Source organism: Neomonachus schauinslandi, chromosome 4 (assembly GCF_002201575.2).
Source record: "Neomonachus schauinslandi chromosome 4, ASM220157v2, whole genome shotgun sequence".
Lineage (NCBI taxonomy): Eukaryota > Metazoa > Chordata > Mammalia > Carnivora > Phocidae > Neomonachus > Neomonachus schauinslandi.
This window is the reverse complement of record NC_058406.1, coordinates 29,440,073-29,463,624: the sequence shown is the minus strand read 5'-3', so window position 1 is coordinate 29,463,624 and position 23,552 is coordinate 29,440,073. Positions and strand designations below refer to the sequence as shown.

Sequence of the window (23,552 nt, the reverse complement as noted above, 5' to 3'; positions counted from 1 at the left end):
CTTCAAGGAAGCTCATTCTTTTCATTGACACAAAGGAATTGTGTTTACCTTTCCGAACAAAATTCACAATAGAAATTCGCTATGGTAAGAGGGAATCCAGTAGGACAGCTGGCAAAGCCCTTGTCCAAAAGAAGGATACTGACGGACCAATTAATTAACTTGTCCTAGGCAACAACCCAAACCATCCCTGATCACTGGCAAATCCCAGATGACTGACACATGGTTATGCAGAAGAAAGCAAATTCTGAACAGAGAAAGAAAAATAAATGCTTGTGCCCAATGAGAATAGACTTAACACTGTCACACAAATTTATGGAGCCACAGCAAGCTGAGGGTATCAGATCCCCAGATGGCAAAAGGGCCTATCCTTGAGCACTGCATTCTCCCCGGGCAGAGCACATCTATCTGTTGGTCGGCCTGCCTTTCCACTCTCCACCTAAACACACACAAACACACACACTATCTAAAACTTTATATACCTTCCTGTATATTTTACAATTTTCCACATTAAACATACATTACTTTTATAATTGAAAAGAAAATTATTTTAAAATATGACTTGAGGGGCGCCTGGGCGGCTCAGTCGTTAAGCATCTGCCTTCGGCTCAGGTCATGATCCCAGGGTCCTGGGATCGAGCCCCACGTCGGGCTCTCTGCTTGGCGGGAAGCCTGCTTCTCCCTCTCCCACTCCCCCTGCTTATGTTCCCTCTCTTGCTGTGTCTCTCTCTGGCAAATAAATAAATTTAAAAAAAAAAATCTTTTAAAAAATAAAATATGACTTGAAAGCGTTCATGTGCTTGCCCCTTCTCTCTTGAGAGAAACTCCCTGCCAATCAACCACATACAAAAGAAGTATAAAAAGTCCCTGCGCTGTAAGAACCTAAAACTTCATTAGGAGGGGCACCTGAGTGGCTCAGTCATTAAGCATCTGCCTTCGGCTCAGGTTGATGTGGGATCGAGCCCCACATCAGGCTCCCTGCTCAGCAGGAAGCCTGCTTCTCCCTCTCCCACTCCCCCTGCTTGTATCCCCTCTCTCACTGTCTCTCTGTCAAATACATAAATAAAATATTAAAAAAAAAAAACTTCATTAGGGAAACAATTCTAACAGACATGAAGCAATGCAAAAATAATACAAAACAGAACAGACGTAAGAGACTGTGAGGCAGACACCGTAAGAATAAGGAAGGAGAGGGGCACCTGGGTGGCTCAGTGGGTTAAGCATCTGCCTTCGGCTCAGGTCATGATCTCCAGGTCCTGGGATCAATCCTGTGTCAGGCTCCCTGCTCAGCGGGAAGTCTGCTTCTCTCTCTCTCTCTCTCTCTCTCTCTCTCTCTCCCTCTCTCCCTCTGGCCCTCCTCCCTGCTCGTTCTCTCTCTCACTCTCTCTCAAATAAAATCTTAAAAAAAAAAAAAGGAAGGAGAGATTAATTTCTGAAAGAGGAAGGGGAGAAAGCTGCATGGAGCACAAAGGTCCTACACTTAGCTTTAATTCTTTTTAAAAAAGGTAAGATTTGACTAATCAGAGAGAAAGGCAGAGGGCATTCCAGGAAGAGAGAACATAAAGGCAGAGGGGCAGATATGAAGACCTAGGGAGAAGGAATACTAAGATCTGCCCAAATGGAGCAGAGAGCTGTGTTGGACAAGAACAGTTGATACAGTTAGGTATGCAGAATAAGTCAAACAATGGAAGGCCCTGAAAGCTAGAGATAAAGAATCAGTGATTCATTGTAATTTATTCCAGGAACTGAGACATTCTGGAAGGAAAAATAGTATTTTATTAGAAGTAACCAAAAATGGGGCGCCTGGTTGAGCATCCAACTCTTGGTTTCAGCTCAGGTGGTGATCTCAGGGTCGTGAGATAAAGCCAAGTTGGGATCCGTGCTCAGCGTGGAGTTTGCTGGAGTCTCTCTCTCTCCCTCTGCCCCTCCCACTTGTGCTTTCTCTCTCTCAAAAAAATAAGTAAATCTTTAAGAAAAAAAAAAGAAGTAACCCCCCAAAAAGTTGAAAAAACATTCTTAGATACTACACATCAAGCCAACAGGCCTGAAAGGGCTCCTCCAGACCAGAAATGAGCAAATGCCCCCGGTAGAAGCAAGACAACAGAGGCTTAAACTCCAATCAAAACCATGAAGAGTGGGGTGCCTGGGTGGTTTAGTCAGTTGAGTGACCGACTCTTGATTTCAGTTCAGGTCATGACCTCAGGGTTGTGGGATCCAGTCCTGCATTGGGCTCCATACTCTACATGTAGTCTGCTTGGGATTCTTTCCCTCTCCCTCTGTCCCTCCCCCCACTCGTGTGTTCTCTCTCTCGCTCCCTAAAATAAATGGATAAATAAAATCTTAAACAAACAAACAAACAAAAAACCATGGAGAGCAAAAGCAGGAGCTTTAGTACACCATATAACCCCATCACAACATGGCTCAACATAAAATTACCAGAAGCTAAAGGGCCAACCTTATTTAGTAAAAGGAGGGCCTGGGTGTTTTCAAGACCATTGGGGAAAATGCTACAAATTCATTTTGCAACCCATAATTGTTTACTTGTGACCTCTGATCTTGGAATGTGCACTCTGAACAGCTTTCTACCATCATCTCCAAAACCTGAAATTGGCACTGAAAAATAACAGGATAATAAGGCCTCAGCTGATGCATTTCCCTGGTGTGTATTATGTCACTTGCCAAGCAAGCCCAAGATGAAAGCAGTAGCTCCCATAAGCACTGTTAGCACATGCACACATTTTAGGAGTTCAACAGCATGAATGTGGCTAAAGTCTGTGATTTCCCAGCAGACGGACTTGACTCACTTTCTGAATTAACAGTGTCCATGTCCAGAAGCAGCAATTATTCTATTGTTCTGTCTAGAAGCTATCCACTCCGATTCAAGGGCTGTGTTCTAAAAACGAACTTAAAAACTGAGTTTACATTTAACCAAGAGGTTGCTTGAGAGAGTCACTTAGTTAAACAATACCAAAGCCTCAGCCTGTATTTTCTAACCACTGTGTTAACAAAACTTTATCACTTTGCATTACATTGTTTTGGTTTTTTTTTTAAAGATCTTTATTTATTTACTTGACAGAGAGAGCAGGAGCGAGCACAAGTAGGGGGAGCGACAGAGGGAGAGAGAGGGAGAAGCAGACTCCTGCTGAGCAGGGAGCCCAAACTCGGGGCTCGATACCAGGACCCTGGGATCACAACCTGAGCCGAAGGCAGATGCTCAACCAACGGAGCCAGCCAGGTGCCCCATGTATTACATTATCTTTGTATAAAAATTTCAAAGTGGGGGTGCTTGGCCAGCTCAGTCCATGAAGCACATGACTCTTGATCTCAGGGTCCTGAGTTCGAGCCCCACCTTGGGTATAGAGATTACTTAAAAAAATTCAGGGGAGGGGAGTGCCTCACGGTGACTCAGTGGGTTAAACGTCTGACTCTTGATCTCCGCTCAGGTCTTGATCTCAGGGTCGTGAGTTCAAGCACCAAGATGGGCTCCCTGCTAGGCATGGAGCCTACTAAAATAAAAAAAAATTTTTTTTTAAATGTCAAAGTAATTTACATACCATGAAACTTCTCCCATAATAAAAGGAAAGGAAAAGAAATTCTCCACAGTTCAGAGATCTGGAAATGTATGCCACATAAGGGGTGGGAGTATAGTTCAGAGGCTAAAAACTAATAACGATATTAACAAAGTATTTTCACAATTATCTCACTTAACCCAGGTCACTGCTCTGATTTTAAGACTTCCTTCTGTGATACAATGTGAAACCTTCATCTAGAAATCTGTGATCCTGGCTCTTGGACAATAATTTAAGTCTCCATGCGTAAATGTATCCATGCGTATAATACCTTCCTTACAAAATATTATAAAGATCGAATAAGATAATAAATATGAAAATACCTTGTAAAAAATAAACTATTACCTACATTTTTCTAAACATGAATGGCCTAGTATGTCCCAGTAGCTCATTTGGATTCTCACAAATCCCAAGGAATTAGTATTATCATTCCCATTTTAACAGATGTGAAACCCAAAGGAGATGTTAAATGGCAGAACTAGAACTGGAGCACAAGACTAAAGAAATTAAAACCTCATCTCTTCTATATTATGCTGCCTTGCTAGTTTTGAATGTTAAATAATATGCAGACCCTTCACTCCCTCTGTACAGTAAGTTCTGTAAGTTTTTTTGTGTGATAAAATAAACAAGTATCGGTCATAACTAGCGTCATGGCACCTAGTGAGAACTCCAAAGTTTTTAAGTACCAGATAGTCCATGTTACCAAAGCTGAAATGTGACTGTTTTTTTACTCCTAGTTGAGCCTGGCATGTAAAGACTCTTTAGTTTTTTTGGGCTTTGTGAAAACACAAAGTCTAATTCCTCACAAAACAACTTACATATTACCCTTCTGCTTAACCAACCACCAGGAACCCGGATTGTATTTCTTTTTAAAACTTCTTCTCTAAAACCAAAAACTATGCACGTATGTGGACTGCTGCTTCCATAGAGTTTGTCCCTACCCCAGGAAAAGAATCAGATCCTGGTTCTCCTACCTCTCTGACTGTTCTTCCTAGTTTGCTTTGGTGTTCACAAGGACTTCAATCTATTGAAAGGAAAACTATGCAACTGGCCCAAATCATCTGGATGAAATATTCCTCAAAACAATGCATGTCTCTTTTCTTTGTTTCCATGTGTACCAAGCAACCATCTGATTACTAGCTTCATAATCACTATGGTACAAGGAAAAGGGTGCCCCAGACAGCAATGTAAGTATTCCAATCACTAGACAGGTATGTCCTCCTCTATCATGAATTAATAAAATTGACATACTCGTTGTTGCTTTTTTTAAACTTTCAATGACTCCCCCGCTGCCCATGGAATAAAGCCATAAAAAAAATCTTTACAAATTGGACTCTGATCCTTTACAGTATCATCTGCTCCCAAAACTCTTGCCCTTTAATCATACCCAACTACTCACATTCTGTTGCTCAAACCCCTCCATTCACTTTTACCTTCAAATCTTTGCATGTGGAATTTATTCCTGTCTTCTCCCCACCCTCCTCCATCTGACTAAATTCCATTCATCCCTAAAGGCCCACTCAAGGGTCACCTCCTTTGTCAAATCTCCCAATGAACCCCAAGTGGAAATACTCATCCCTCCTCTTGCAGTTCTTTATATATACCTCTGTTCTAGCACTATAGTATCATAATTATTTGTCTGCATAGCTCTTTCCTTTGCTAGATGTGAAACCAAGGGCAGGAACCAGATCTCATTCATTATCCTGGCATCCCGAGTGCCTAACACTGTGTTACTTGTAATAGATATTTAATAATTGTTTGTTGGAGAACTGAAAGAAGAACATATCCTGGCTCTGCTGGATGCTACCCACTCTGAAATGTTAGGATAGAAAGTTATTAGCTAATACCTCCTGTTTGCTGGATAGTCAGGCTCTGAAAGAGCCTTTGGGATATTTAGGAAATGAGAGAGAGTGTTTATGTCCATGCTGAATCATCTAATCCTGCCAAAACCATGCTCACTACCAACACACAGGGAAATGGCTGCCAGGCACAATTATGGAAAATCCATGCCTGACAACCATTCCTAATACAGCTGCAATACATACTGTTCGACTCCCTTCACGATGCAAATGCATCAGTTCCCTTCTAGCCTCTGCCCCTTCCAGGGACAGTTTATGCAGCTGAAAACTTTAGCTCTCCTCCTGAATACAAAAATCCTGTTGCATTTGTAGAATGAGGTGACTACAAAATAACAGCAGCAGAGAGAGAGAGAGAGATCCAAGTAATCTGGTGGCTAACCAATGAGAGTCAAGCACCCCAACATCATCAATATCTATTTCCCCAAGTCTCTCCAAAACTAATTCCTGTCTTTGTTCTCACAAACTACACCCCCGCTCACACTATTGATTCCAGCTTAGGCAAAGAGTTCTCCTATAAAGGCAGTAAGGGGATTTCTAAGTCTGGAAAATGCAAGAATTCCATACAGCAAAGTAACAAAGGCCTGGATCCTAATCCACCCTGACTTCCCAGTGAGAATGGTGCGGGGGGGCGGGGGGGGGGGGTAATGAGAAATTCTTCTGCACCTATCATAGAGCAGCCTGCACAACAATTCAAACGGCTCAAGTTAATTTATTTTGGCCAATCATTTTCGACTCATTCCTCCCAAGAAAGAGATCTGTGCCTGAAAAGGATCAAATTCCTATACACCTGATCACAGTCTTTCAGAGGAAACCAAACTAAGTGAGCCAGCTCAAAGGACTGAGCACAAGAGGCCTCTCCTGGAACCAGCCCTACTTCCCCCTTCTTTCCTCCTTTCATTTTTTTAGGAATCCAACTTCCTTTCAGCTGGAGGCCACCAGCAACATGATCCAGTGAGGGGCTGAGATTTCTTCACCTATTTGTGTTACAATTCTGCTAGTTGTTAAAGCTGTCACAGCCCAAGACAGGCACAGAGTGTCCTCCCTCTGAAGAGTGCAGTGTTGCTCAAAAGCCTGCAAGGAAACTTAAGGGAACCAACCATTCACTTAGCAGCACTTTTTTCAATGAAGTTCAGCAGCACAATCTAACCTCTTTGTGCTCTGAAATGAACCTACATTTCTTAAAAGACCACAGCGGGTTGACAGAACACTTGCTGCAGGCAGGGAAACCTGCACAGTTCACAGGAGCTGATGCAGAAGGGAAAGAGCAGAACTCCTCAGCAGGTCCCTTTTAGCATTTCACTTCTCTCTCTCCTGCTGCATTCCCGAGCAGAACTCTAATGCCACAAGGGAAGAAAAAGAGGGAGCGTTTTACAGCTTCTGCATTAGTTTCCCTTCACTGGGTAGGTGTCGTAAACAAGTATGCTAGACTCAGGCATAAGGGCTGAAGTTTCCTCTCCTTCCCATGAAAAGAAACTAGAGGCCCAGTCACAAGGGCGCCGCTGAATAAAATAGGAGAAAGTGCTGCCTCTGGAGTTTCTGGGGGAAATCTCCCTGCCTGGAAAGCTCAACTGCTACACAAAGCAAAGCCCAGGCCTGGATGTTCAAGATCAGAGCAGGGGCCCCCGGGGCCGCGCACCCCAGCCTCGAGCGCTAAGGGCACCTCGGGCAGCCGGGGACACGTCGGGGAGCCGCGGTCCGCAGACCCTCCGCCTGTCAAAACTTTCTCGCGGACACCCAGGCCTTGCAGGAGGCACTGGAGTGCGGGACTGCTCAGCCAGAGCGCCTCTGGGCTGCAACCCGAGTCGACCGCAAGCCTTTCGGTGGGAGGGAGAGGAGCGGCAGACCCCCGCTTCCACCGGCTCGAAGCCCCCGGGGCTGGGCGGAGAGGAGGCCTCACCCCCAAAAGTGCACACTCACCGACCCCGGCCGCCACGCGACGGAGCGGAGACTGAGGGAGACAAAGGGGGGCGAGGGCCCCCGGGCGGGCTCGCGGCCGCCCGAGCCTTGGCGAGGGGAGCCGGACACCCGGAGCGGACGGGGAGGCCCCTCGCGCCCGAATCCTCCTCCTCCTCCTCCCCGCAACTCCCCACGGCGCCGGGGCTCCGGCGGCAGCGCCCGGGCTCGCCTCCTTCCAGATAATAGGGCGGCTAATGTAACCAGTGCTGGGGAAAGCGCCGTCTCCCGCAGGCTTATCTCAACTCGGCAAATAAGCTGGCCCGAGAAAGAGCAGGTCCGGGGCCAGCCCCGACGCCGGGGTGGGCGCCACCCCGCCGGGCCACCCGGCCCGCGGGGTCCCCGGCGAGCCCCCGGCCCCCGCCGCGCCGCCCGCCGCACCTTTGTAGCGCTCCAGCACATCCTCGTACGCCTGCACGAACTCCTTCTCCTGGCTGCGGTTGGCCGGCTGTTGACCCGGCACGTAGCCGGCCATGGCCGCCCGCGCCGCGCTCTCCCCGGGCCCCGGCGGGCGCCGGCTGCAGGCCCGCGCGCTCAGGCGGCGGCGGCCCCAGCCTCCGCCCTTTGTGCGGCTCGGGGGCGGCGGCGGCGGCGCCCCGGCTGTCCGCTTTCCGCTCCTCACCCGCCTCGCCCCGCCTGGCAGTCGCGCTCCGCTCCTCTGCCCGCCCGCACCCGGCCGCTCGCGCTCCGCCGGTCCCGGCTCGCGTTTCCGCCTCCCCACCCCTCGCTCCGCTCCTCCCTCAGCCCGCCCCGGCGCGGCGGCGGCGGCGGCGGCGGCGATTCCTCCTGTCAGGAGCGCCAGGCCCGGCCCGTTCCCGCCCCTCTCCCGCCGCCTCGGCCGCCCGGCGCGGCCCGGCCCCCCGGCTGCCCACGCGGGGCCCGGCGGCTGCGGACCACCGCCCGCGGGGCAGGGGGCGCGGGCCGAGGGAGGCGGGGGCCGCGGGGCCCAAGGCCCCACGCGCGTGCGAATGAAGGGCTGGGCCGGCCGCAGCGGCGGGGAGACCACCGGGCCGACGCCACAGGGCGGGCGGGCACCCGGCTCCGCGCTGACCTACACCCGCGGCTGGGACAAAGGAGGGAGCCCCCTGGCTGGCCGAAACCGAGCCGGGCCTGTGCAGCTGCTAGAGAAGGGCCTAGAGGAACTGAGAGGAAGGGGGAGAGCGAAAGACCTAGGTAGATCCAGGGCCAGACACGGTCAGAATGAGGACAGGGGCAGGATCCAGACAGGGCCGCAGTGTGAGGCCGAAGGCCACACTGAGGCCACACGGAATCCCAGAAACAAAGGGTTTTCCAGAAACGGAAGAAACTGAACTTGAAATGAGAGGGCACGCCAAGCACCATGAAGTAAACCAGGCCAAGGAAGAGGAGCCCGAAGCTGAGAAATGACAACGGGGGGGTTGGAATGAAAACGGGATTCTGACCGCACGGTGGGGTGAGTAAGAGAGACAGTAGGACATAAATCGACAGAGGGAAAAGACCCAACAGGATTATGGCGCTGTGACAGCCATCAGAACAGAGAGACTTAGATCAGAAGGGAGAAATGTGGGGACCTGTTACTGAACAAAGAAAAGGATCCTGGAGCCTAACTTGTCATTCATGAAAAAAAGAAGCCCAGTATTCTCTGTCAGGGGAAAGGAAAGCCAAGGAAGGAAACTGGTAAATACAGGTAGGGATTTATTTGGAACCATTATGAGAAAGGGAGTTCCCAATATCATCTGATCCTCCATTCACCCGTGTATCCTTCAGTCGCAGTAATCACAGACCGCACTGGGGGCCCATAGTTGTGAATGAGCAACTCGGGTAAATGCAGATGATCTTTTTGCCCCCATCTCCCCTCATCCAGCCATTATCCTCCAGGGCCTCATCAAGTCTGTTAACCTGATTTTTCAGAGGGTGGGGAGATGGTTGTGGGTAAAAAGTTAAGCTGGCTGAACTCACAATACAGCATATTAGCAAGTAAAAAAAAGAATTCGTGAGACATTGAGCAGGCAAAATTGGCACTTAGGTTTCCATTTCAGTTCCTATTCTCAAGGTTTTTAAAGAGGAGCTTCTTCCCCCTGGGGCAAGGCCTGCCTCTTTATAGACTATGAGTAGTGCCAAGTACTTGGTCGATGCTCAGCACATTAATAATAAGAGATGATGCTTTTCACTAATAGGTGCGCACTGGTTGTTTCCACATCATACCATGATCAAAAATCGGGTGAGCAAGTCATTCATCATATCTTTCTCCATCCATCAAGTTCTGCGGGCCTGCCCATGTTCTAGGCATGGAAATCACATAGGGAAGGGCCTAAAAGAGGGCAGACAGGGAGGGTCTTTGGACAAAGGATCATTTCCTTCCAGTTTAATCCTTTGTGCTTAAAAAAAGCTGGACCACAGTTTGGTGTCAGCTGCTAGTCAGCTCAGTTTAAGAAAAGGAGAATAAACTAGAGGTTTATTATTTTTCAAATAAGAGACTTAGTGGAAAATGCAGGGTGAAGGAGTTGGAGATTGATGGCATAAGCACATTTTTCGGAAACAGCAGAGACTATAGAAATGCTAACTCTGGGGACCTTGACTCTATCCGTGCTGAGTCATCTGCGTTTCCTATATTATTTTATTCCAGTAGGGCTAAGAAGGCCCAGACACAAATACACATACACACACCTCCACCCTCACCCCCAGACATCTGCCTCATTTTCATCACAGTAAATAGAAAAGTCCCGCCATCCCCTCCTGGGACTGCTACGTGTGCCACTTTGTAAGCAGGTTCCTCAAGAATTGTGACCGAGGCTTGCCAAAAGTGAAGAAAGACGGGCAAGAAGGGAAAGAGAGTCTGTTCTGGGAATCAGACTTTGTTGAAGGCTTGGGGGACTTAGCGGGGGAGAGGGCAAGAGGTTGAGATTCCTCTTAAGAAACATGGTAATCAAGGAAGAAAGTTCTGGTTTGGGTTGTGGCTGGAGGGCTTCTCAGACTCAAGTAGCTTTCTTGACAAGATTTGCATTTAAATGCTCCCATGAGATTTTGAAGTAATGAATTCTTCTAATGAATGGAAAAGGGGAAGTCCACATGTTTGGCTGATGTTTCTGTTTTATACAGAGAAAATTTTACAACGATAGAGGAACAAAGCAGCTGCTGGGGGTGGGGGAAGAAGGAAGACTATGAAGGGAAGGTTTCTGGTTTTTTCCAAGCAACAGTCTAAATTTATAGCCAGACCACACAATCAGGACAGCTCTGAGGCTTTCTCCTTTTGGTCTATGATTTTCCTTTGCTCCTGATGGCAAGACTGCTGTTGCATTTCTAAGGAGGCTGCAATGGGGAATCCGAAGGACGCAGGATGTACTCAGAAGGACATCTAGTGGGAGGAAAGGGTAATACAAGTAAATAAAGCCTTATTTTTTCCTCCGTGTCCTCCCCCCACTTAAGGCTCATCAAGGGGCCCTCTCTCTAAGGTCCAGCCTCTTTCAACTTCTTTCAGCTTCTCAAACATGTGCTCTCTCGCCTCAGGGCCTTCCCACCTGCTCTTCTCCCAGGCTGTAACCCTTCACTGCTCTCCTCTTTTGGCCTGGCTCATTCCTACTCACACCTCTGCTGAAACTCCTACAGAGAAGCCTGCCTTGATCCCCCGGATTAGTAGATCCTCCCTCCCCCTCTACTCCCCTTTGGTAATATCCATCACACTTGAACCTATCAGTTCCATGTCTTTCATCCTTAGTAAACCATTAGCTCCCTGAGGACTGGGGTTGTTGTCTGCCTTGTTCACCACACGACCTGCATCTAGCAAATGACCTGGCACCTGCAGGGCACTCATCAAATATTTGTTTAAAATTTTGATTCAGTGGATGAATGAGTGAACCAAATGATCCTAAAATACTCAGCTGCCTGTGGCTTCTGACTAGCTAGAAGGCCAGAGTATTTAAGAAGAGAATATGCTTGTCTCTCACAGTATCCCTTACCTGTGCCTGGCATTCAAAGTCCTCCATATTTTTTTTAAGATTTTATTTATTTATTTAATTGACAGAGAGAGAGAGAGAGACAGTGTGAGAGGGAACACAAGCAGGGGGAGTGCGAGAGGGAGAAGCAGGCCTCCCGCGGAGCAGGGAGCCCGATGCGGGGCTTGATCCCAGGACCCTGGGGTCATGACCTGAGCCGAAGGCAGTCGCTTAACCAACTGAGCCACCCAGGTGCCCCTAAAGTCCTCCATATTTTGACATCTACTTTCCTTTACAAGCTGAACTCCCATGATACCCTCGTGTGCGGCGTCTTCCCCTATAATCAAACTCTGAGCCTTTGCCTGGAATGTCCTCTACTCCCCAACTTCACCTAATGAAATCCTACCCATCTTGAAAGCTCACCCCAAAAGACATGAAGTTATTTTTAATCAACCCAGATAGAAGAGACTCTTCTCAAAATCCCAGCCACATTTTCTTTCTCTCATTCCCGGGGCTCCAGCCACATGTATTGTGGGTGTTTGCATCACTGCCTCCTTAACGTCCTGGTTCAGAAGTTCTTTGAGGCAGACACATCTCTTTCATCTTCCCTCATCTTAGGACCTAATACAATGCTTTGCATCTAGTAGATGTTCACAAAATATTTGCTGAAGGCATAGATGTCTCAACTGAAGACATGTGGGGGTGGGGGATGTGGGCTGGATCTGTGATTCAAGACAATTGAGAATCCAATTTAGTGTCCACTCGGAGGCCAAGGGCTTCAGGTGCAGAGAAGAAAGAAGAAAGTGAAAGATTATTTCTCCTTCTGCTAGTGCTCCTCCTCCAACCTCTAGAAGGTTTACTCCCAGCACTTCTTCAGCTTGGCTCCTACTGCTGCATTATTTTACATGTGTTAATGGATGCTTTATAAATAAATTCTTTGCTAGTAGTGTGTGCGTGCATGGGTGCGTGCGTGCGTGCGCACGCGCTCTGTTCCTTCTTGCAGGGGTAAGCTGTTTCCTGTGCCTTTTACATTCCCCGGTAGTAGCTGGAAGCAGACACTGAAGGGGCTGCCCCAAGCCCTATCCTTCACCTAGATCCTGGAAGAATATCATCCAGTTCTAGTCTCAGGACACCTGCCTCCAGGCCCAGCCCCATCAGCCTTTCCATCTCCAGCCCAAACTTCCTTTCCTCCCAGGCCCTGGAAACACTTAACTAAGCTTTGCCTCCAGTTCCCCAGTCCACTATGGGGTAGGAAGCCTTTGCCCACCATCATGCTGCCCTCTTCTGTTCAGAGAGTGCAACGTCGCTAATTTAAGAGGTCTGGATGGTGCCAGCCACCCAGGAAGACAAGATCCCTGCCACAGGCAGCCCGTCACCATAGCAACCCTCAAAATGGTTACTCAGCCATCTGGGTTACCATAGCAACTGGCCAAGTCTCTCCACCTCAGCCTCTCCCTAGGCCTTCTCCCCTGGCTTGTCAGAGCCAATGCCAAAGAACCTCCAATCCTTACTGGGCGAAATGAGCAGAAGCTGGACCCCTGATAGGCAGCTGTCCCAAAGGGGCGTGGAATGCCTCACCCGCCCGGGGCTTCCTGAGGCACAGTGGAGATAATGGGAGTTAAGGCACTCTGTGAACCTTGAAGTGCTGCGCAGATGTTAGCTATTATTAAACTACCCTTCCCTGTAATGGGGGAGGCAGTGGGTTGCCCTAGGCAGAGCTAGTGGCATTCCCTGGTGTGGCCCCTTACTGGCTGGGAGACCTTGAACAAGTTACGGGACTCTCTGCGTTTCTGTTCCATCTATGGTGGCATATCTGCCTCCTAAAGTTGTTTTAAGGATGAGGTCAAATAAAGCCTGTAAGCTGCTAAGCACAAACCTGGCACCGGGAACATATCAATAGGAGCTAGGAAAGCTATTGGCCCTTCTGCGGTCTCCCAGGCTTTCTGTGACTATAACCATTTTCTCTCTCTCTCTCTTTCTCTCTCAGGAAACAGGCTAAGGCAAGCCCCACTCAATCAACCACACCCAATCTCCCTTCTTATTCATCCAACCTCTCATTCATTCCTACCAAACAGGGCTGTAGGCACTCTGCGCTCTTTGGGGGAATTGGGAGGTTCCCCAAATTAGGAGCTGTGGCTAACCCCTCCACTTGAAATAACCTCGCCTGGGGCACCTGGGTGGCTCAGTCAGCTAAGCATCTGCCTTTGGCTCAGGTCACGATCCCGGAGTCCCGGGATCGAGCCCCGCACTGGGCTCCCGGCTCAGCAGAGAGCCTGCTTCTCCCTCTGCCTCTCACCCCACTCGTGCTTGCACGCTCTCTCTCTCTCTCTCAAAAATATAAATAAAATCTTAAAAAAAAAAAAGGAAATAACATCTCCTCATCCAATACTACCTCAGGACAGAAAGCTCTAAAGGGGCAGTGACAGGCAGCCTGGAAGCTGAGCACAGATCCCAAAAGAAGCCCCAGAGAGTGGTGGCTGCTCATGTGGAACAGCTCACCAGTGTCAGGGCAGGCCTGGGACGCAGGCCCCTCTCACAAGACCAGAATTCCTTCCCTTTGTGATTTTAAAGACTTCAATCCTATTGCATCTCAAGTTCAGTCTCTTAAGACTGAATCCTCGGGGCGCCTGGGTGGCTCAGTCGGTTAAGCGACTGCCTTCGGCTCAGGTCATGATCCTGGAGTCCCAGGATCGAGTCCCACATCGAGTCCCACATCGGGCTCCCTGCTCGGCGGGGAGCCTGCTTCTCCCTCTGACCCTCCCCCCTCTCATGTGCTCTCTCTCTCTCTCATTCTGTCTCAAATAAATAAATAAAATCTTAAAAAAAAAAAAAAGACTGAATCCTCGAAATCCATTTTCAGGGGACTTCCTTAATTACACTGGCAGCGTCCTGATTCAAACCCAGGGTCCATAGGTTTGAAGTGGTTTAGGCAAAACAGACAGACACCATCCTCAGAAATCAAATTTCCAGACACAGAGCCAGGAATGCTTGAGCCTAGCTCTGCGTGTTCTGGGAGTAGGGCATGAACCGCAAGCTGGAAAGGGCCAGAGGATCAGATAAGCAACACTGGAAGGGACACATGACACCCGGGGCCCTGGCGTTCAGAAGTCAGAATCCCGCATGATGCCTCTGGGAAATGGGTTGAGTGGGACGGTTCCAGCTCAGATATGACTACTGAGCAGATAAACCAATATATTGACTACGGGGGGTAAGGCAGTATGATAGTTTAAATGTGAGGAGGTGAGAGTATGTGATTACTGGAACTTCCATCTCTGTAACTGGGGAGGCAGAAGTGAAGTGCGTGAGTGAAATAAGACTGGCCATGAATCGATCATTCTTGAATCTGGGTGATGGGGATTCACTATACTATTCCCACAACTTTAGTATATGTTTGAAATGTTCTGAAGAATGTGGGGAATTTGGAGTTAGGCCCACTTGAGCTACAGCAATGAACTCCAAGGGCACACTGCACGTGGGGTGCTCCAGGGGGCGCCATACCCATTCAGCGATGCTGAAGCCCAGCTGCACTAGCAGCTTAGAGGCTGACCTCAGACAAGTTCCTTCACTTCCCTTCTGTAAAGCAGAGAGAGTAGCAACTAGTTCCCAGGGTTCTGGGAGGACTGAATGATATAGGCACACATCTTGGACTCAGTACACAGTAGCTTTTACAACCATTATTTACTAGGGGATCCTGGCTGGCATCAGCTCCTAGGAGTTCCTGGACTGAGTCCAGAGTTCAAATCCCCAAGCTACCCTCTGAATTCTTTAATTCCTAACTCCTACCGGCTGTTCTCTCTTCATTTCCCTTCTTTCCTTTCTACTGAGGCCGAAGAGAGGGGAACAGGAATAAAGAAACAAGCAACAGGGATATGCCCTTTCTCTTCAGGTTGTCCTGGCAAAGGCCTATTTCTTTTCCAAGGCCCAGATCAAATGCTATCATAGCGCTAAGCTAGCATAGGGGGCAGAAGTAGGAGGAAAGCCTTCCCTCTCGGCACTTCCAGATAACTCCAGCTTGCCATGTGGCAGCTCAGGCTGCATGCTAACTGCCTGCACAGGAGGGACCTGGGTTCTGAAGCCCAGTCAGAGCCTAGCACAAAGCAGCTCTAGAAATATGTGGTAAACAAGTAAGTGCATGATCAATGAATAAGCAAAGGAATGAATCGATGCATGCATGAATTAGCAAACAAGTTTATGAGCAAATGAGTAATATTCATGAGAATGGTTAATGTGTATCTAGTGCTGATTACATAGCAGGCATTGAGCCAAGCACCTCACTCCCACTATCTCATTTAACCCACCCCACAAGACTCCCACCCACGGTGGCACTCTTGCTCCCCCATTTTAACCATGAGAAAGTGAGGCTCAGTGAAGTTAGTAATTTCCCAGGCTCACCCAACTGGCAAGTGATGGAACTGGAACTGGGACTCCAGCTGACTCCCAAAGCCATGCCCTTGAGTGAATGAATGGAAGAACGAGCACGGGAGGGAGGAGACGAGTAAGGAGGGAATGCAGAGGGAAAGGCATGCCCAGAGACACACCCCCTGAGGCTCCAGGCAGAACCTTCCCCTAGACACAAAGCAAAAGCCAGGTATCTTCTTGGGGTAGGGGTGAGACACAGCTGAGGACAGAAACATCCACCCATCATCAGTTTTCAGGTTCCAGGGGCTGCCAGGCCGTCTCTGCAGCAGCACCCTAAGTCCAGGCAGAGATTGCAGCCAGGTGCACCAGTTCTGCTCCTGCAGGAGCGTCAAGGCAGGGCCAGGAAGCTGGCCCACTTCTAGCTGACAGGTGGCAACAGGCAGACCCAGGGCCAAATCATGGCAGGTCCTAGCCGCAGCAACTGGCCGGACTCAGGATAGCACTTTGGCGATGGTGGGTTATTAATACTCCCCCCAGATATGTTCACAGACCTCCTCCCAGGGGGCAGGCTGCTGGAACAAAAGAAAGTGCCGCCCTAGATTCGCGGCTTGGTCTGCTCCTCTGGTGCCATGTCATCTCTAACCCCGTGGGACTGAGAAATGACAGCCTTCCGCAGCCCCCAGATGAACCAGTCCTTCCTCCGCATTCCTAACCTCAGTCCTTAGCTGCTCCAGAACAGAAAAGCATGAGTCAAACTGCCATTCCAAACCTGTCTCCGTGTCACCTGGGAAGTCACTAGAAAGGCATGATGGGAAACCAACAGCACAAAGCTGACACCTTGCAATGTGGCAACCACCTTCCTTCACCAGCTGGGGTCCCACAAAGACCCTGAGCCTCAGAGAAAAGACAGTTGGGCTGTCTTTTCAGCTGCCTGCACAAAATTCTGCCCACGTGGTCACTTTCCATCCCTGCAGCTACTGTGACCCAGATTCACTTTCAGAGGGCTGGGGCTGAGCTGATGGTGTGTAGCTACAATTCATTCTGCCCCACTTTCATGGGACTCTCCTGCTGCTCTCTCCTGCTACTGAAACCAGGCTCCAGGACAGGATCAGGGACTCCTGAGGGTACTGCCAGGAAGAAGCTAGCAAGGAAGAGGAGGCTCCTTCGGTGCAAAGGTCAAAGAGCCTGGCGCAAGCAAGACTGGTGGCTCTGGAATAAGGGTTCCCAGTGGAATCGGTGTTTAAGGCTTCCTTTCCCACCCCTGCATCCCTTTCTTCCCAACATGGCGTGGCCAAGAAAAAACCATTTCCACCTGCCCTCTGACCAAGCCCTAGTGTGAACAAAAGAAAGGGACGGAATTAAGAGGCCTGAAGCTCCTCCCTTGCTCATCTGGGAAACTGCTGCCTTCCTGGAGACTCCACTGCCTCTTCTAGTGGCCCAGAGAACTTACAAGGAATGACACGCTAAGTGCAGGAACAGGCATGTTAACCCGTGTCGTCTAACGCGTTCCGACTCTCCTCCAATGACCATTCAACGCAGATGCCATCATTTCCCTTTTACAGCTAAGGACTCTGAGGCTCCAAGAAGTGAAGTCATTCGCCCGAGTTTTCTGACTCCAGGTCCACTTGTCTCCATGAATGAATGAACAAGCAAAAAGGCTCCTTCTCAGAGCTTCCATCCCAGAGGAGAGATGCATGGGCGCAGAGGTGCGGCCCCTTCCTCTGACCAGGCATGTGCTCTCAAAGGCTGTCGCCCCAAAGGCAAGCCCTTGAGAGACTCCAGCAGCCGAGCTGAGCTGAGCTCTGATAGCAGGGCAAACCAGCATCAGAGCTGCATCTCACAGCTCCCACTGGGCTTCTAGATTCTAATAAGCCCATGCTCTCAGAGTGAGATCCTGGGGCAACAGCAGGCAGGGTAAGATGGGGACTCCTGTCTCTAGATCTGGTGGCAGAAACAATGAACTCTAAAAGAAGGTCAACTGAAACAAGGGCTGGGCAGAGATACAATTGCTGTCTGACTAGAGGGATCAGGGAAGCCTTCCTGGGGGAGGCCACACTGGAGCAGATATTGGAGATGATGATTTCACCAGCACCTGCTGAGGGGCCCCCAAGAACAAATCCGATGGATGCTTTCTACTGGTTAATTAGGAGGCCAATCCTTATCCCTGAGGCCCTGCGCTCCCCCTCTTTCACAATGCACGCAGCAATGTAATTATTTTTTCCCTGCTATCCTCTCAACCAGACCGAGCTCCGTGAAGAAGGGACCACATCTCCAGCCATCTCTGATTTTAGTATATGTGCTGCCGAAGCGAGCACTTCAGCCATCTTTGAATATCAATGCTAAGAACAGGGAGGGTCCTGAAGATGTGATGGATGAATACCTGACTGATATAGGTGGGTGGTGAATTCCTCCGGCATGCAGCCCAGCCCCAGCCCAAAGGGGATCCCTTCTTCCAGACACTTCACTGCCATCTGCAGGAAATTTGTCATAATAAATATACAAATCCACAATGACAAAAAGTAGGAATGGTGCCCCCTAGAATTGTACAGTGTGTAACCGCGTGACACTCTGTCCTATGCCCAGCTTTTCCCAGGGCTGGGGGGGGGGGGGCTCTCCACAAGCCTCAAGATACAATCTTCTTTCCTCTCCTGTGGGGTTGTGCTTCTTGCTAGAGTATCTTCCCCAGCCCCTCCCATTCCTTGTTGCCCCCCACCGATGGATGAGTAAGGATATCCCTAAAGCTGGTCACCAACCACAGAGAGCCAGAGGTCTTCAAAGAGGCAAAGTTTCAGAGATCTCTGTCTCTGCCTTTTTATAGGCCAGGATCTTGAGACCTCTCCCAGAAGTGATCAGAAGAGTTCTCAGTGAGTCTGGAGACCAGTTCAGCTTTTTATTTTGTCACCTGCAGAAGATTCAGCCTGGCCTGGTTGCCACACGTTGCCTAAGGAAATGGAAATAGCAGTGTACCCAGAGTCGGAGGATCTGTCTCTACCAGAGTGTTGACTACAGGCAAGTTGTTTAAATCCTCTGAGCCTCAGATCCTAACACGTGTCCTACCTAACTCACAGTTATTGTGAAATCTCTATGCAAACCCAAACACTGATCAACAGAAACAGGCTTTCTTGTTAATGGACTATTGTTCCATTGTAATGTGGCTAGGCTCAAGGAGTTGAGAATAGGGCTGGCCAAGAAGAGAGAGGGAAACTGGCGGGAAAGGATGAGGATGGGAAGAATCGGGTTACAGCATGCATGGAGCCCCCAGAACCTGTTTGGGCTTTGTAGACTGAGATCAGCAGGTTTCTCAGCCCTGACACGCCTCTCCAGTCTGACATGTGTGACCAGCAGCGCCCCCCTTCCCCATCAGGCCTCTCAAGCACAGGACACTGAATGGGTCCAGGGAAGGAGGGAGGTCTCTGCATTTGGTGAGACTGATTCGGACAGCCCCACTTGGCTTCACACCCAGACCCACGAGGAGGAGAAAATTGCATGGGCTACAGCTGGCTCCCAGGGCCAGACTGACTTCATTTCCTCCCAGAATGAAAGTTGTAACTTCAGAGAGCCTCAGAGCACCCAGGGTCTCCCAGATATGCCCTTCCTGCACCTCACAGGAAGTAGTCCCTGCAGAAGCCAGGCTGCCTTTTAAATAACCCTGGTCGAGCCCCCACCACGTTCCAAAATCACAGCAAGATTTCAGCCAGGCCCTGAAGCAGCCATCCCGCCTCTTCTCTGCTGCTGACGAAACACGCCCAACTGCAGTACACGAGTTATTTTTAACCATGACAGTCTCCACATTTTCAGCCTCCCTGGCCCAGCCCCCTCCTCAAGACTGTCATTTGGCAGCATCAGGAGGTAGAGAAGATCAGCATGGATGCGGAAACACAACACAGCGCCTGCCGTCCTCGGCTTGGTTGACCCAGCAGCATCTTTAGGGACGTTTCCTGGGGCCGAAGCCCTCTCAAGTCCACTCCACTTCTGTTCTAGACTTAGAAGTTTAAACAGCGGGCAAATCATCCTGTGGGGCCCCTCAGAACAGCTTGGAAGGGGAAATCATCACAAAGGGACCTATAAGTATGTCCACGTGGTGGAGGATGGGGCTAGAGAGCATATGGAGGGAGAAGGAGGCCGCCTTCAGGAAAATGAGACCCCTTGTTTGGGGCCCCTCAAGGCTGGAGACAAGTAAAGCCCTCCCGGCATCCTAGAGGCAGCTGGGAAACTCTACGCACTGGCTGGTGCCACAGGCCCAAAGGTCTTGAGAAGGACCAAAGATCTTTCTCCAAGGGCTTCCTATTGCCTGCAAAAGGAGTGCAGACTCTCCAGCCTGCCTGCCAGGTCTCCTCTTTGGAAGTTCACCTTCTGCTAGAACCCTCTCCTCAGGACTTGAGCCCACAGAACCCTCTACCTACCTAGCATTCCACTGCCTGCTCCCGGATCACAATCGGTCACATATTCTCCCCTAAACACTCGTTGCACTCCTTCAGTCATTCGGGGCTTGTTGATCTCCAACATGCACAAGGCCCCATGCAAGTAGCTGGGGGCAAACACGTAAGCAAGACACGGTCCAGCGTAGCTCACAGTCCTGAGGGAGTGATGGGTTCCCTGGGAAATAACTGCCATACTGTACGAGGGAACACAGGGGAGGGAAAAGCATCAATAGGAGAGCGGAGGAGGGAGCTCTGGATATCGCTGGGGGTATTGGGGACAGACGAGGCGGCATTTTCCCAGTGCCCTGCAGAGAAGAAAGCTAAAGCATGGAGGTCTGAGCCTGCAAGACGCACAGCTCTAGGGGTCAAGGTACAGCTAAGTGTGGCAAGGTGCTAGCAGAAGGTGAAGCTCAAGAGGGGGCCTGATTCCAGGGGCCTCTATTCCATAGGCAAGGAAGAGCCACAGAAGGCTTAGAAGCAGCTGAGTAACAAACAGGATCAGGTTCGCACGTTAGAACAAAATATTCTTGTGAGTCACGTGGAGGAGGGGCAAGAGGACGAGGAGACCCGCGAGAAGCCGGTTGGAAGGTCCAGGTGCGCTTGCACAAAGCAGAGGCGGGCCGGGGGGGGCATTACGTGAGAGACACAAAAGAGGGAGCAGGACAGGCCTTGGTGATGGAATGAAAGCGGGTGATGTCACTGAACTAGCTGCTGGCCCGGCTTTGTCTAGCTTTGCCTCTGCACTCGGGCCCCGCGGCGGGCGGCTGACGCTGAGCACAGCCCGCGGAGGCGGCTCCGGATGCCCTCGGAGGAAGCGGCTCCGGATGCCCTCGGAGGAAGCAGCTCCGAGGAAACAGCAGAGGGAGCACTCCGCGACCTACTCCGCTTTCCTGAGCCAGAAACCGTGCTGAGAGCTTTACATACATTATCTCATCCTCAAGGCAGCTCCGCACGGGAAGCAGTCTCGGGAAGCAGTCTCAAGCCGAGAAAAGTGAGGCGCAGACAGGACAAGAGACTTGCCTAGAGCCACACAGCCGGCCGGTGACAGGACCGCCGTCCAGCACCTCCCCTCTCCGGCTGCGGAGCCCGCGCTCTTGACCGCGGCCCAGCGCGCTCCTGACCGCGGCCCAGCGCGCTCCTGACCGCGGCCCAGCGCGCTCCTGACCGCGGCCCTGCGCGCTCTGCTGCTTGCAAAGGAGAAGCGGGCACCTCCCCCAGCAGCAGGTAGCCCAGCCCTCGCTAGGCACCGAGGGGACGTGTGTACCACGTTTTCTGAAAGCAAAGTGAGCGAAACTGCCCTCTCCAAGGACTTATTCCAAGGAAATAACTCGACAGAAGTCAAGTGTTATTATTCATAAAGATGTTCTCTGCAGCACTATTATGGTAAAAAAAAAAAAAGTAGAAAATGAGTAGGATTTTTAAAATCATGAAATGTTACACAGCCTTCATAAATGGTAACTCTAAAGCCTATGGTGTAATGTGGAGAATCGTTTGGGTATAAGAGTAAGTGAAAAAAAAGTCAGATCCAGAATGGTGCTGCGTGGGGACAAAGAGAAGGTGCAAAAATGCAACCAGGTCTCCGGCCAGCTCACAGGGATGAGGGGCGGCAGATTCTACTTGCTCGTGTTTTCTTTGACGTTATGCCATCATCTTTCCAACAGTAGTAATGCCAAGTTGGATTCCAACTGGCTTGTCAGAGCGCCCCGAGGAGGCCCCCTGCACGACTCGCCCCCCAGCCCGTGAACACGGGCCCGGTCTCGACTTGCCTCCCGCCACCCCGCTCACTCGGGCCTCTCTTACCAGCGACTCTGACCACGGCCCGCTCCGCAGGGTCCAGCACCGAGTCCTGGCTCTTCCGCTTCTTCTGCTCATGCAGTGGCAGGTTCCAGGGTAAGGTGTCCCCGGGGGGACATGGGGACAGGCTCCCTGACCTCTCGCTCCTGTAAGACCGCTCGCTCCGGCAGGACCGCTCGCTCCGGCAGGACCGCTCACTGAGCGTTTCTTCGTCTGAGGAAGACATCGCCGCGGGAGGGCCTGGGAGCCCAGGGACAGGTGAGCTGTGGGAGAGAGGAGTGCACGTGAACAGGCGAAGGGGTCGTATAAGGCACACTGGGACTTGGGAAGCAAGTCCTAGTTCTGCCACTGACTTGACCTCTTCACCTCTCTGAACCTCAGTTTCTTCATCTAGAAAATGGGATGATGATAATACACAGCAAAATGAATTCATGGGGCTTGAGAGAAATCCCATGAGGTAATATGTGTGAAGATGTTTATCAGTCTGAAAATACTTGGCGCCTGGGTGGCTCAGTTAGTTGAACGTCCAACTCTTGGTTTCGGCTCAGGTCATAATCTTAGGGCTGTGGGGTTGAGCCCCTAGTCAGGCTCTGCGCTCAGCAGGGAGTCTCCTGGAGATTCTCTCCCTCTCCCTCTCCCTCTGCCCCTTCCCCACTCTCTCGTTCTCAAAATAAATAAATAAATAAATCTGAAAATACTCTGTAAAAGTTAAGCTCCTATTACTAGTAACAACTATTCTTGTTAGTTGGTACATTTGGAGCTTTCAAGTCCCACAGATCGTAAGACGTGGATTCAAGTTCTACCCTGGGGAAGCCATTTGACCTCTGAGCCTCGGCATCCTCATCTATAAAATGGGGATGATGATAGCACTTACACCTCACAGGGTTGTTTGCAAAGCACAAATGAGATCCTGCAGGTAAAGCGCTGAACAGTGCACGGTGTCTAATAAGCACTTAATAAACAGCATCTACAGTTACATTCCTGTTCGACCTACCTCCCAGGAATGTTGTAAGGATAAAATGGGGCAGCAGATGGGAAGTATTTTCAAAAAGCTAAAGCACGATCTCACTGGCAGGCATGAAACAAAGCATGGGCTAGAATAGACAGAAATTCTACATTTCTCCCATTCCATCTCTGGCAAGTCTATTAGGAAAAGTACTGAACTTGAAGTAAGACCGACCTGCGTATCAGCTCTGGTCTGGCCACTTTACAACTGGTGTGGTCTGGGGCAAGTCACTTCACCTCTCTGAGACTCAGTTTCCTCATCTGCAAAATGGGGACAATATTTCACCTTAGAGGATAGTGAACATAGTGAAATGCAAATATAAAACTGGCTGGCACCACACAGGGCACACAATGGGTGTTAGATAAAATGTTCATTGGCTTATTCCAAGGGCTGTTGTGGGAATAAGTGGCACAGCATGGGGGTGGGGGAGGTGGTACAGAAAGTCAGTTTTTCTGGTCAGTTTAGCTAGTGGAGAGATCTGAACGGAAACACAACCACTCTGGGGCCAGCTGGGTTCCACCAGCCAGACTGGGCAGCGATCCCTCAGCCAGGCCAAGCTCACTTCTCAGAACCATCTGCTACACATGGCCCACCACCCCAACGGCCTCATCAGAGCCCGGATGGTGCATGCCTTCAGCTACTAGCCTCTCTGCAGGTCCCAAATCCAGCTCAACTAACCAGCT

General features: G+C 50.2%; 1 protein-coding gene across 1 annotated transcript in view; it reads right to left on the bottom strand.

Annotated features, from left to right (window-relative positions):
* MACF1 (microtubule actin crosslinking factor 1) overlaps positions 1-22,089 on the bottom strand; it is a 338,451-nt gene extending 316,362 nt beyond the window's left edge. Inside the window, exon 1 of the mRNA XM_044914486.1 lies at positions 21,870-22,089. Coding sequence (XP_044770421.1) covers positions 21,870-22,089 — 220 coding nt within the window. The remainder of the gene's footprint in view (positions 1-21,869) is intronic.
* Between the last annotated feature and the right edge of the window lie 1,463 nt (positions 22,090-23,552).